General features: G+C 42.3%; 2 protein-coding genes across 2 annotated transcripts; one reads left to right on the top strand and one right to left on the bottom strand.

Moving 5' to 3' along the window:
- Positions 1-1791: 1791 nt before the first annotated feature.
- On the bottom strand, positions 1792-4292 carry fam78bb (family with sequence similarity 78 member Bb; the record flags this gene model as incomplete). Its single annotated transcript, XM_080032485.1, has 2 exons — positions 1792-2314; positions 3916-4292. The coding sequence occupies 2 exons, from the start codon at positions 4290-4292 to the stop codon at positions 1792-1794; spliced, it is 900 nt and encodes a 299-aa protein (XP_079888611.1).
- Positions 4293-6472: 2180 nt separating this feature from the next.
- rex1bd (required for excision 1-B domain containing) lies at positions 6473-13484 on the top strand. The gene is made up of 5 exons (XM_080032288.1): positions 6473-6610; positions 7135-7217; positions 8382-8586; positions 9851-9939; positions 13003-13484. Exons 1-5 carry the CDS (start codon positions 6608-6610, stop codon positions 13073-13075), a joined length of 453 nt encoding a protein of 150 aa, XP_079888414.1. The 5' UTR covers positions 6473-6607; the 3' UTR covers positions 13076-13484.
- The last annotated feature ends 161 nt before the right edge of the window (positions 13485-13645 follow it).

Here is a 13645-nt window from a genome sequence, read left to right as displayed (position 1 = left end):
CTTCTCCAGCCTCCACCCAATGCAATTGAGATAAATGGAAAGCCACCTGATTTGCTCAAAGCTTTGAGAAATTGCATTGATAAAAATCAAGAAATCATCTTTGTAGAAACAGTTTTCATTATAGATACTTTTCTACTGAAGACATATTTCTTATCAAAACAGTTGATAACAAACTCTGTGGATTTTCCAGGGTAACAGGGATGCTGTTTTTGAAAAGAATGGTATTATAAGCCATGCGAGGATGAATTGTGTTAACTTTGGTGATTAACTGACTTATTTGAATTTGTCTTGCACTATGTTTTTGAATCAATACCAGCAAGGTAGCACTTAGCTCAAAGCTTTAGCCTCACAGAGCTGCTAACATGGCTTTAGACTCCTAGCCTTGTTTCAGTGTAGTTCTTCAAAGCTGTGATCTCTGAAAAATGTTCACTGATCCCCAACTGAATTCTTTGAGAGGAACAATTTATTGACACAGATTAAATCTGCATGGCTAGATACTGCCAGATTAAAGACAGAAGGTTTATGTAATTTAGGTGAACTCAGTCCTTAAATTGTTTAGTATAAATACCGTACACTTTCACGACAATCTTTGTTTTTAAACAACACATACTGACTGGATAAAGACGTTTTGGGGCTTGGTTTGTCCACTTGCAGCCACTGAGGGCAGACTCATTTTATGACTTATAAATTAACCGTGCTTCTTTGCCTCATGAATAGGATCAGATGAGGACACAGGAAATAAATCTTGATTTTACTGTAGATAGACTGTCTTCAACACAGGCATCACTGGCTTTTCAAAAGGCAGCGAGGAAGAAGCTCTGTAGTTAGGGGAGAAAAGAAAAAATCAGCCTTAAGGCTTCATATAAGATTCTTCTCAATGCACGCTGTGTTTCGACATTTTTTTTATTCTATGTAAGAAGCAAAGTAGCTCTGAGAATGTGTGTATGTTGACAATATGTCCGTTTTTAAATCATCTTTACATAAAGGACCCTACCTCCAGTATATCATGATCACAAATGAGGCCCCTGGTATGTGACTGTGTGTTGAGGCAGTCTGGTGTGACAAAGCAGCAAACCCGGACCCAACCCTGGGGCTCCATCATAGAAAACACACAACCAAAAGCACATACACACATGCCTGCACACACCCACACTCACATCGTCTCCACAATCACGTCATCCAGTAACATTTCAGTTGATGATATAGTTCTCTGTCCATCATAACTACACCCAGCAGCGGTGTTGTCCTTCTTGGACACCTGTGACACATAAACCCCTTTTCTTTGATTGCACTCTCACACAGCACTTCACTGTACAGTACAGAACAGGCCAGCATTATGTCATCATTAAGGCTGAAGAACCTTGTCAAACAGAGTTTGTATTCAAGCTTGATCATTTCTTGTTGAGCCTGAGTAGCTACAGTAACAGGGTTGAGTTACAATCCAGCACTAATGGAGGATTTTCAAAGTTAGCTTTGCTCAGTTGTGCTGGGCTGCAGTGAAGGCCTGGATTCACAGCAGCTCAACAGCACCAGCAGTAGAGACCAACATACTTTCTGGATCGTCAAAGGCAGCGGTGGGGAATTAAGGCAGTTGTCCCCTCACAATTTTTACACGCAATAGACTTGCAACTCGGATTCGTGCCATTGACAGTTGAAGTCTGATTTATAGATCTTCATTGTGTCTGTTTTTTCGTTTTTTTTTCATCTGATCAACTTTGTAGCCCGTTTCACTGCATGAGTGGCACACTATCATATAATATAGCAAACGGCCAATCATATGCTCCCAGTGCTCTACTTGGATGGTATGACAACCAGCGGAGGCCCTCTCCTTGGCCTCCACATCAGAACCTGTGCGTCATTGGCGTTTGGCCTCCCCATGGCGTTAGGAGAGATGGGTTCCATGCGGGTCAGCACCCTGGGCTGGTCCTGGTGCATCCGGCCCACCAGCCTGGCCCTGGTGCCCAGAGGCAGGGAGGGGTCTACGGCTATGTCCACCCTCATCCTCCACTTGATGGTGTGGAGCAGGATCTTTTCCCTGGACGTGATGTTGAGCGCCACCAGCCAAGTGGTGAAGCTCTGGTCCCTTTTGATGTTAGTCAGTAAGGGCGTGTTGGATTCGCTGACCGGCACAGCCCAGGTGACGCTGGGGTAAAAATTGTCATTCATGCTAACTATGAAGCGGGACGGCTTGGAGGTGGGGCCCACTATTGTGACCGTCTCCGTTGTGTTCCCGTACCAGGGGTAGCTCACACCGTCAGAGTCACTGATGGCCCTCACCAGGCCTTCTCTCAGCTGAGGCAGCTCCCAGCTCGACCTGAGAGGAGACAAGACACTATGAGAGAGCTGGAGACCAAGGGATTTCTGGGTAACTGTGCGTCATCCATCTTTCTATTGATATTGAAAAAAAAAGAGACCAAAAGCAACAATTCATTTATCCTAACAAGGAACATGTCTACATCACTGCAGCAAGGTGAGTATTTAAACTACTGTCATCGGAATCGGAAATAGCTGTTGCTTTTTAAAGATCAAATCAGTTTTTTGGTTTGTTTGTTTGTTTGTTTGTTTTTACCAATATAAAACGGCAGGTACATTCTCATACGTTAGTCTAGAGATGGAGCTATGGTTTAACAGTAACACTTTTGTGTTGAGTTTGTCTTGACTGAAAATGGAAAAATAAGTACTCCTGTTAAAACAAATAAAGAATCCTTTTGACATAGTGCTAAAACTTGATTCATTAATTAGCTAGGTATAGGCCAACAAATGTTTTCTAAATTCATTTTCAAATGATATTTTGACTCAATCACCACGTCACAAAGTCTGAATAATGCAAACTCAAAAAGAACACCATCAAAACAAACAAACATAAAAATGTAAGTCAGTAGTAGGCCTATGCTGTTTGAAAGGCTTTCTTAAGATTTGACTGGAGAGCCAAGGAAAGGGACCCAAAACTCTGAGCTACGTGGGGAGCAAAACTGTCCGGAGCAAAGATAAGAACATCCGTCTTGTCGGTATTATGCTTTAAAATGATTCTGAGCTTCGGAAAGTTTTTGAGACAAATGTTTTGCCAAATGATATGAAGTAATTTGAAGATCACATCTGGGAAATGTTAATGGAAGATTCTCCACCACTTTGTAATGCTTTTTAGACTATATGATTTGTACTTAGAAGTAACTGATGGATAAATGATTACAGTAAATGGCATTAGTGTCAGCCCTAATGTCACAGCAACTTGGGAGTGGTAGCAGTTTGACTATTTTACTGCTACCGCATTCAGATAAAAGGATTGCTGGTATACTCTTGTCTGAGTCATTGAAAGCTGTGTTGAGTTGACAAGGAAAAACACTATCATTTCAGGAAGGCTCTTCCAGACACAACAAGCTCAACAACAGTCGCCTGTAAATGATATCTAGTGGTTCAGCATGTCAGTGGATTATCATCATCTCTTTGTTGTGCCCAACAGCTCTTGTCATCTGGTGGCCCCCTTCCAGCTATGTGTTGGGCTTCCATGACCAATCTGGCCACCATAAACCCCATCATCTCATCCCCTAAACCCACACACTCGGATTAAACACCCCCACACATATGCCCTCCAGATAGTGTGTGTGTGTGTGTGTGTGTGTGTCCTGGGGTGTTTGGGGGAGGACGTGTCTCTCTCTGTGGGCATCAACTGTTGTTTAGCTCCTTTAATAGCAGCTTTTCTATTTAGGTGCCAAAGTCACAGGAACAGAATCTGTCCGTGGGCGTTTAAATGAAGGAGGCTGACACGCACAGTTAACCTGCTGCGCGCGCAAATGCTCCTCCGTGCAACTCGGTGTGATGCACAAGCATGAACATGGTATAGTAAAAAGTGCACAAGCATCATAGCACGTCACAATGGTGTAATGGGGACGCAGGTGTCAAGAGGTGTGAACTCACATGCCGATGTCTCCATAGGTGTTGTAAAACTCCATCTGGGTGCACGCCTGGATCCAGCCCACCACCCATGTCTCGTTGCGCGGAATGGGCGGCATCACAATCCGCGCCGAGGCTTTGAAATAGGGCGTCTTGTACCGAAGCACTATGGGCGAGTTCTCCTCGATGACAGTCGGGCAGTGGTCTATGGTGGCGGCCAGGTCGCACACCACGATGTTCTCGCGCTTGATGCGTGACTTGTTACAGGCTATGCTCTGGATGCAGCCCATGGCTGTGCAGGTAAAGGTGATGGTCAGCAGCAGCCAAGTGAGCCTGACAGGCCGGGGGAACAGCACTGCTGACCGGGACTCGACCAGTACCAACACTCTGAGGCCGTGCATCAGATGAGACTGTAAGGCAAAGGTGGGTGCTACCACGCTCAAGGCCCAAATCAGGTTCACAATAAGGAGCAGATATAGGTCCAGTGAGACCAGAATAATACAGGTCCAATCCCAATGTGTAAGCAGGCACCCGCCCTGCTCATGTATGGGCACATCCACCAGCTACCGGGGGCAATGCTCTGCGGCTAACCCAGTGCTTTGACTTCTCAAGAGGCTGCAAGCCACGAGAGAAATGCCCTGCAGGGACTAGTAAAGTATGGCATGAATTCTAGGTGCAGGTATGATTGTACCCTCTCCACTCAAATAGTGCAGACGTTCTGCTTCTCTGTGCCCAGCTTTCCCCAAGGATCCAACCTGCGTATACGCTCCTGCTTGAACCCCTGCCCGCAACCTTTGATCCTCTTCTTCCTTCCCCGAGCTGTCATGTCACAAGAGGCCTCGGGGGACCGGCGGACACCGGGGCGCCGACAGGGGGACCCGGTGGTCGGGCGGCGAGGTTTGTTGATGCGGCACTGTACATGAGACGCTGCTGCTATCGAGGACCCGAGAAGCGGTGGCGTTACGGTCCGTCATGCCTGTCGACACGACGGGAAGGAACCCCGGCGACACAAACAAAACATGGGTGTCCGAGCATCTGTGATGGGGAAAACAGGTTCCGCTCCTCCTGACGCCACAGGCGGGTTGTTCGTGTTCGGAACGAGGGAGACAATGAGCTACAAATGCACCAACTCTAAATAACTGTTAGGCTACAGACTCGTGAAACAATGGCATTAAGGGCTAAACAAATTAAAATCGGATACACAGTGCCACGGTAGCTGTCCACGGCAGCGCCCCCCGCTCGGCATCCTCGTTTGATGAAAGCTGCATGGCTGAGTGTCGCTGTTCAGCCTGCGTGGTGCTGAAGATGCTGAATGGACCAATGAACGGCAGAGGGAGACTGTAGGCGGAGGAGCGCCCGTGTCTGCACAGTAGGCCTATAGCTTTGCGACCTTCTTCCGTATTAGAATACTGTTTTACAATCTCCTAAACGCAACGCGGGAAAGGCAATTGATAGGCTGTGTCTTTTTAATGGGACTGACAGATAAGAAGCAACAGATAGGTAGGCTATTCTTTAAAAAATATTTATGGAAGTTGGCTATTTAGCCAAGCTGTATATTTATCTCATCAAACACAAACATGTGTGCACATTTTAGTAATATACACTGTAATAGAAATATATGGGGTGTTAATGTAGAGACACATTAGTATTTGGCAGTCAGCTGCCAGAGGCATTGTGACACTTTTCAAAATAAAACCAACAGTATTGAGTATTGTCAAAAACGATCTCATCACAAGGTAGGCTGCATAAGATGTTCCTGTGCCTGATCATCCGATGGTTCCTCCATGCTGTCTTAAACATTTAAACGGATAAAGGAAAAGTTTTTTCTTTCTTTCTTTCTTTCTTTCTTTCTTTCTTTCTTTCTTTCTTTCTTTATTTCTTTCTTTCTTTCTTTCTTTCTTTCTTTCTTTCTTTCTTTCTTTCTTTCTTTCTTTCTTTCTTTCTTTCTTTCTTTCTTTCCCATGACCTAACAGACTTCATTTCAGCCCCCAGTGAGGTATGAATGTTAGTAGGACTATAAAAAATAACTTATAGGACAAATGTTGACTGTCTAAACTGCACAGGCTACAACACTACAAACGTTGTTTGTCAGACAATATGGAACATTATTTTATGTGAGTGAGTAATAAATTGTATTTTATTTTTTTACTGTAATTGCATATAGGCCTAGGTAATTATTGAAATACCAGATAGGCCTACACAATTTTCTTTTCCCTTCACTTCTGAAATAAACAAAGTAGGTCACTGTTATTTTTACTTAATGGAACAAACTTCTTCACCACTCCACCTTTTAATTTGTAGAAAAAAACTGAGCAAAAACTCTGAGCCTCCACATAGCCTACTGCAAAAAAAAATACTATTTAATAAAATACTAAGTTTTGCTTTGGAATCTAAAAACAAAGGGAATTCTCTTTAGATTTGTTTTAATTTGCCCTCCTTTGCCTTGTATTGTCTGGGACCGAGGCACCGACCTTATTATTGGAGCCTACCATAGAGGAGGCTAGTGAGGGAACCGTTGTTGTATGAGAACCTTTATTTTGAAATGCAACGACTCTGTGGACCGTCTGTTCCGGGTAGCAGGGGAGACAGGCTGCTGATTCACACCTCACACCGAACCACATACAGAAGAGAAACAACGCTCTGTATTTAGAAAACATAAACATGTCACAGCTGTAAACTCTGGAAACTCAGCGTCAGTGTTTTCCGACAGGTTACCATGGTGAGTGTCGGACTTTAAATACCAGTTAAGTATCTGTGAGCCTCTAAAGTAGGATAATATTTTCACATGTGCTATGCTAAGCTAACGCTAACTTTATTGTCTCTGAAGAGAATGAGCCATGTAGCAAGCCTTTATTTTATGATTTCCTTTTTCCAGTAAACACCAATCACAACCGGTCAAGTCTAATAGGCTTACAATGTGAAACTTTTCAAAATGATGTCTATAATGTAGCAATTTCGCTTTTTAGGCTAATACATTTATAATGCAGGCAGCAGCCCATACATTAAAGACCAAATCACGTTTGGAGAGTTATGACTAGACTTACACTCTTCTTCTGTCCAATCAATTTGGAAAACTTAAAAATAAATATTGCTTTACTACATTTTATTTTATACTTTTGATAATGATAATCGTTCTCCTGCTTGGACTGATCAATGTTCTGTTAATTCTCTCAGTATTCAAATAAATGATCAATTTCTGCATGTTATGCGTTGTCTTTATTTCATGTAATGTCTTCCCTGTAGGTCCCAACCGACTTTAAAACCCTGCTTCAGAGGTTTTATCACCTTCAGTCAGAGCGGGTAGAGACCTATCTGCTCTTTGACGAGTAAGTTTGGACAAATGGTGTTAATCTCACACAACTTCAACACCCCACAACAAGCCCCACCACACACACACACACACACACACACATACACACACTAATACAAAAAGTATGCGTTCATAATGAAAAGTGAGGGCATTCTAAAAGACTGGGTGATATTAGGATGACCTCCAAAAACAATGTAGCCTATTGTAAGCAACTAATTTTAACAATGGAGGCCATGAAGATCTAAACTTTTACACAGTCCTTTACTAGTTCACGTTGCTATTTTATCTTCACACTGTTGTATCCAGATATTTGCGTGACAATCTGCTATATAGGATTATGATTAAGTCATTATAGGGTTGCTTATGTCATGGATATAAACCACATGTTCATGTTTGGATAGATGTTCTCATGATGACATGTCATGTTTAGCAACAACTTACAAATTGAATTATTGCCACAACATTGCTTTAAATACACCAGTGACTAGATAACTTGTATATGATCACAATATAATATAGATTCATAATGTATTCCATGAGTTTTTAAGGTATGTATTATACTTTGAGAAAAAGTAAACAAGTCTAGCCTGCAGGTTAATGGTCTGAAATGATTTGGCTTTGAGTAGATGTGCGTGCGATGTTGTAGTTGGACGCCAAGTAGGCTACTATAGTCTATCTATGTAATGGCCAGCAAGCACTGTAACCACTTGGCCCTACACTGTTTCTGGTCATGATGGAAATGGGGCAGATGCTGGTTTCGCATAGGGTGAAGGAAAGACTCTCAAAGAGTCTCATTGCATTTTGCGGCAATGATTGTTACATTTCTCTGTCACGTCTCTTAATCCTATGATTTCCTTAAACAAATTTGCGGGAATGAAAGTTCTGTAATAAAATGATATAGTTGTGTATCTTTGTGCATTTTTAATTGAGTATATGGTGTATAAGCCTATCACGTCAAGGACACCACCAGTTTGCTCTAGTAAAGCTATACCACAATGTTATCAAGTTACAGCATGTAGCCATACACACACTGTCTCAATCACATTTCTTCCTGCCTCCAGGGATCATTGTCCTTGATTTTTCTGGAACATAAAACATGGAAATCTGAGCTTTATTTCTCATTGATTTGTGCTGGTGTGTCTGTCTCTGTGTTGTTTTGGTTGCTTGACCCGCCTTTCAGAGGACACGAGGCCTACTTGAGGACAGGGCCTCATTATGACTTCGACCACTACAGGCAACTGGTCCATGAGATAACAAAGGCCTTCAGCGGCATCTCCAAGGAACTGCTGGAAATCAAGGAGAAGCTACACCACCAGTTTGACAGGCCAGACCTTTCTGAGCACATTGACAAGCTGCAGAATAAAGAGAAGCAGAAACTTGAACTGGTATGTATATGTGGAAACACACTCTGACAGCAGTGTACAAGCTTTGAAAAGTAAAATATTTGTTAATGGGCTTTGATTAAAGACTTCATTGCCCATGTTTTGGAATGGTGAACTTTTTTTACCTGCTCCAACACCTTTTATTTTTCAACAATGTACACTATATGTAACTACTGATGAATACACATAAACACCTTCATACAGATAAACTATGCTCTAAAGAGACTTGCAAATGGTTGTACGGCAATTACTGGTTTGGTATTTAAATTGGATACTGGAAAGAAGAAATAACACAAATTTAATAAACATCAATCCAAAAGAGGCTAAATTAAAATGTATTTTTAAAGGTGAAAAAATAAAAATAAATAAATTCGAAAATCTCCGGAACATGATAGTGTTAAAAAGATCTATCAATAAAGCATTAAAATGCCCAAAAAATATCTTAAAAAAAAAAAAAAGATTTGCAGTGTGACTGCTGTCTGTTGTAATTATATACAAATACAGTGTTATTTGATCTATGCTTTTCATTTGTAAATAATTTATTTTCCTGTTCTGTTATTAAACACCAGCATTCATTTATAAATATTCACGAGAATTTCTCTTTCAAACATCCAATTGACATGCCATAAGTAATGATGTTTCAAACTTCTGTTTCAAATAAATATCATAGTAATCTTTTATGAGAAGCTAAACTTTTGTCTGACGTTTGATACAATTCCTCTCATTCACCACTAGAAGGCAGAGTTCTTATGTCAAACATTTATCTCTCGCTTAAAGTACAGTTCTACTGGTAATGGTGAGGATGGAGCAATGAGTCATGAGTGTTTTGTCAGTAATGGAGGGAAAGCGTGCACCATGCTTCTGATTGGATTATTTGGGGCTTTTTGTGCAGACTTTTCAGCAAACACTAATTGAGTTCGATTGAAATCCCAGATTTGTTTCCCCCCCGAGTGCTTCTGTTTCAAGTCGGACCCAAAAACCGCAGTCTGTCTGTGCATTGATCATGGGTACAAAGACACTTTCAGTTAGACTACTGGTCAAATCTTTCCACATTCTCACCAACAGTCCACATCTCACACATCTGGTGTTCAGAGCACGTTGTATGACGTTTTTACACTCCTCTTTAATAATATGAACTCAACAACTTCCTTTCTGCCAGTAAGGTCATAAAGCTCCTATTATCTTTAGAGTTGGTCCCTCTGTCTCCCCTGCATCCTCTGCTGATGAATGGTTTGCATAAATCTTATCTGATGTGCCTTCTCTACAGACGGCCAAGCTGCAGCTGGCCAGGCAGCGGGCCCAGGATCACCCGGAGGACGATGGCTGTCAAGAAGAGATTCAGGAGATCAAGCAAGAGTAAGAGCAGCTCTCACCACGCCTCTGTTCACCGCGTTAGCTTAGCTCCCTGATGTCCCATCCACTCACTCAATATCAACATGCTGTCGGCTGCAGGACATCCAGTTTCCTCCTCATTGCTTTTACTGACTTTGTAACCACTGTCATATCATGAAGCTGTCAAAAGATATTCAAAACTGGGCGCTCCTGTTGCTCACCGGTAGCGTGTGTACCATTTAATGCTGAGTCCTTAAAGCTCCCATATTATACGCTTTTCGGTTCTATTATCATACCTGCAAACTCGTCGCTTTTCGGCGAAAATCGCCGTTTAGAATCAAAATATATGACCCACGTGAATCGTATAGATCCGAAGAGTTTTTGTTTTTGGGAGGGGGGGGGGGGGGGGTAGCGGCAGCTGCCAGAGAAGTCAGCCAGCGCTTCCCAGACTGGACTGTGTGGGCGAGTTACCGTAGTGTGAGACAAGGGAATATCGTTATCTTGGCAATAAAACATCTTTGGTAGACGTCATGAGTATTGTCCAATCAGCGTTAAGATCGGGCACAAGCATCACTGCTGCCGCTGTGTGTTCAGACTTTAGAATTGGCTAAAAGTCTCAATCAAAACCCTTTTGATAATAAAAAATTAGAGGCTTTGATTAAACACTGTCAGTGCTTCAGAGGTTAATGTAACAGCCTACTGAAACAGAAACTATACGGAGGGACGCAGCTCACTGTAGCCTACAGTCCCTTTATTTAGTCGCGCTGTCAGTTTGCCGACATGGCTCTCTGTTAGACTCGAGACATAGAAAAAGATCGCGGAAGCCGTTCCCGTAGACAAAGTTAACGGGCAGGATATCCCCGACTGATTTCATCCATCAAACCACATAGTTTTTTCTGAGCGGCGTCTCACTCGCTCACTGGGTCTCCCGGGTCCCGGTGATTTTCACCGTCACAGCGATCGACTCGCTGCTTTGCTGGGGCGGAGACTTTGTGTGAAGGTGATTTAACATCACGGTCGTAGACGAATGTTATAACTTTATGCTGCATAGTTTGCACTGCACTGTTGACCCACACAGGACTCTTAAGTGAAGCTGACAGTTTAATGAGCGCACATTGCAGAAGTGTCTGCAGTGCGCTCACAATCGGAGCCGACCGACAGCCCCCCCGCCCCCCCCCCCAATTTATTTTTATTTTTTAGTTTGTGTGTTTGATATTAACATCATATTATTATATCATACAAAAATAATAATACAATGTTTTGATCTAGATAGCCTAGTTAATAGCCCAATAATTTAATCAGTTCATCTGGGAGGTAATCCAAGTTTAACTGATCACGTCACGTTCACGTCCAGTGTGTATTGAGTTTATTTAAAAACATTTGGAAATGGGGCTCAGATGCCCATGCACTGTATAACCTATTTCAGCCTCATCTGTGGAAAAAAAGATAGCTGGACAACAGAGTTCTTCTGCTTCATTCCTCTCACTGCATTTAAATGCATTCATTATATTACAGAGAAATATGTCCCATAAAAGAAAAAGAGCACCAAGCCCAACACAGAGGACCCTGCATAATATTTTATTTTAAATGAACATTTTAATGGAAAATCCAAGAAGCTTCTAATTCATCCGACCCAGTGTCTCCAAATTATTTGTTCACACAAAATTCCTCAGATTTAGCCTCTTAATTTCCCTCTCAAAGTGCACCAGATTCATGCATTTCACTTTAAAAAGTTTAAAAAAAATCTCCCGGGGGGGCATACCCCCGGACCCCCCTAGGAGGGTCAGGATCTCAGCTGGCTACTATTTTCACCCAGCTGGACATTGGAGGCAATAGTGGAGAACTCTGGTTGTGTGAATGATATTTAACAATAGCCAATCGTTTGGACAGCGAAAAACACCCGACCCCCCTAGAAGGGACGGGTGTTTGTCACCTTTTTCACCTCCTATGAGTTTGCAGGTCTGTATTATACACCATATTATATGGTCTTAGTGGTCCCTAATACGTTTTTCTTTAATTGTTTGCTGAAAAAAACTTTCAGATAATTTATTGTACTATGCTGATGTTCAGCTAATCTCACAATGGCCTATTTTTTAAAAAGAGCTGCAGCTCCCCTCGTAAATATACAATCTTTGAGCTCCCCCCGCCCCCTGTCCGGAAGCGAAGCCAGATACGCCTCGCCCTCTGTCTGTCAGGGCCGTGGACCAATAAGAAATAGGGGTGTGGGCTGCACAGTGGAAGCTTCTGGCTTTCCAGTTTTTGAGGTCAAAAACGAGGAGAATTCTGACTGGAGTATATTGGGGGGGGAGGGGGTTCAGAAAGGGGGAGAGTGAGAAAAGGAGAGATTGTTATTTTTTTAAATATTTTGGCAGTCTCTAGGCACACCGTGGACCCATGGATATGTTAGAACACATTTAAAAAGTGCAATTAGCATAATATGTGACCTTTAAGGGCGGTTTGCTGCATGTCATCCCCTTCTCTCTCCCAATTTTTTTATATTCTTTATTAGACAGTGAGGAGAGGCAGAGATGAAATGGAGCAGAGAGGGGAATGACATGAATAGAACGACCACGGGCCGGATTTGAACCCGTGGTCTTCTGCTACTGAGGACTGAGCCTCTATTGGGGAGTGCTCTAACCACTACACCACAAGCCTCCCTCTCCCAATTTCAACTCTGCGCTTAAAGGAGTAGTTCAACATTTTAAATCTTTCCCTTTCTACCTCACTCTCCGGCTCAAGAAGAGGCAACCGAAACCGTTCCTGTAACTGCGTGCATTTATGATGAAGAAATGGGTGCTCATCTAGGTTAGCTTAGCTCTAACAATGGTAGTCAAGGGTAGCATTAGCCTGCCTCTGCTGACATGCGAAAGAAAAACTTTACAACATCACTAAAACGCTCCTGTGTGTTTGTTGGGACTTGTTTATTTACCACGTTATGTTGTGCTTTATATTATTTTTACACTGTGTCATCTAAGAATCAAAAACGACAGCCTGCGACTGCAGAAATGTTGAAAAAAAAAATATGATATTCAAAACAGATTTGTCACAGAATAATTAATATGTATTTTGGGGTGGTTGTTTGTCCAGGATCAACAAGAACAAAGACGCTCTGAGTGAGATCATGCAGGACTTTAAGTATGACTCTGAGGAGTGTGAGTGACAGCTGGCTCCCAGGAGGCCGCTCGCTCACATCAGCAGACGGCCCAGCTGACGGATCCACTCGCCTCTACTGCAACTTCCACCTCGGACTCCTGAGCTGCACTTATTGATCCCCCCCGCTGGCCCCACCCTGCTCACTGCTGCAGAATTATTCCAACAACGGGACTTTTCACATTCTCTGTCTGTCTGTCTGTCTGTCTGTCTGTCTGTCTGTCTGTCTGTCTGTCTGTCTGTCTGTCTGTGTGAGAGAGTGAGAGAGAACGAACATGTCTCTGCGAAAAAACAAACAGTTACATTTTATGTTATGATATAGTGGATGATATGTGTAAATAGTCAAATCCCTTTGATCATTCTTGGAAGGCTCATCTAGTGCTCCCTGTTTACTTGATGAATTATATTTTTTAATTAAAAATTTTAAAAAAACTTTCCAAGAAAATGTACGTTTTACTGATCTATACATTATACACAGTATCTTTCAGAGGCAGTGCTTGTGCAGTATAATAATTTAACTTTGACAAAAACATTACTTAAAAGGTGAAGTAAGCGATTTATTTGTTAATTTGTGTTAAAT

The sequence above is a fragment of the Ammodytes marinus genome (genome assembly GCF_949987685.1).
Source record: "Ammodytes marinus genome assembly, chromosome: 8".
Taxonomy (NCBI): Eukaryota; Metazoa; Chordata; class Actinopteri; order Uranoscopiformes; family Ammodytidae; genus Ammodytes; species Ammodytes marinus.
The sequence above is the reverse complement of the archived record's forward strand: the minus strand, read 5'-3'. Positions and strand labels throughout refer to the sequence as shown.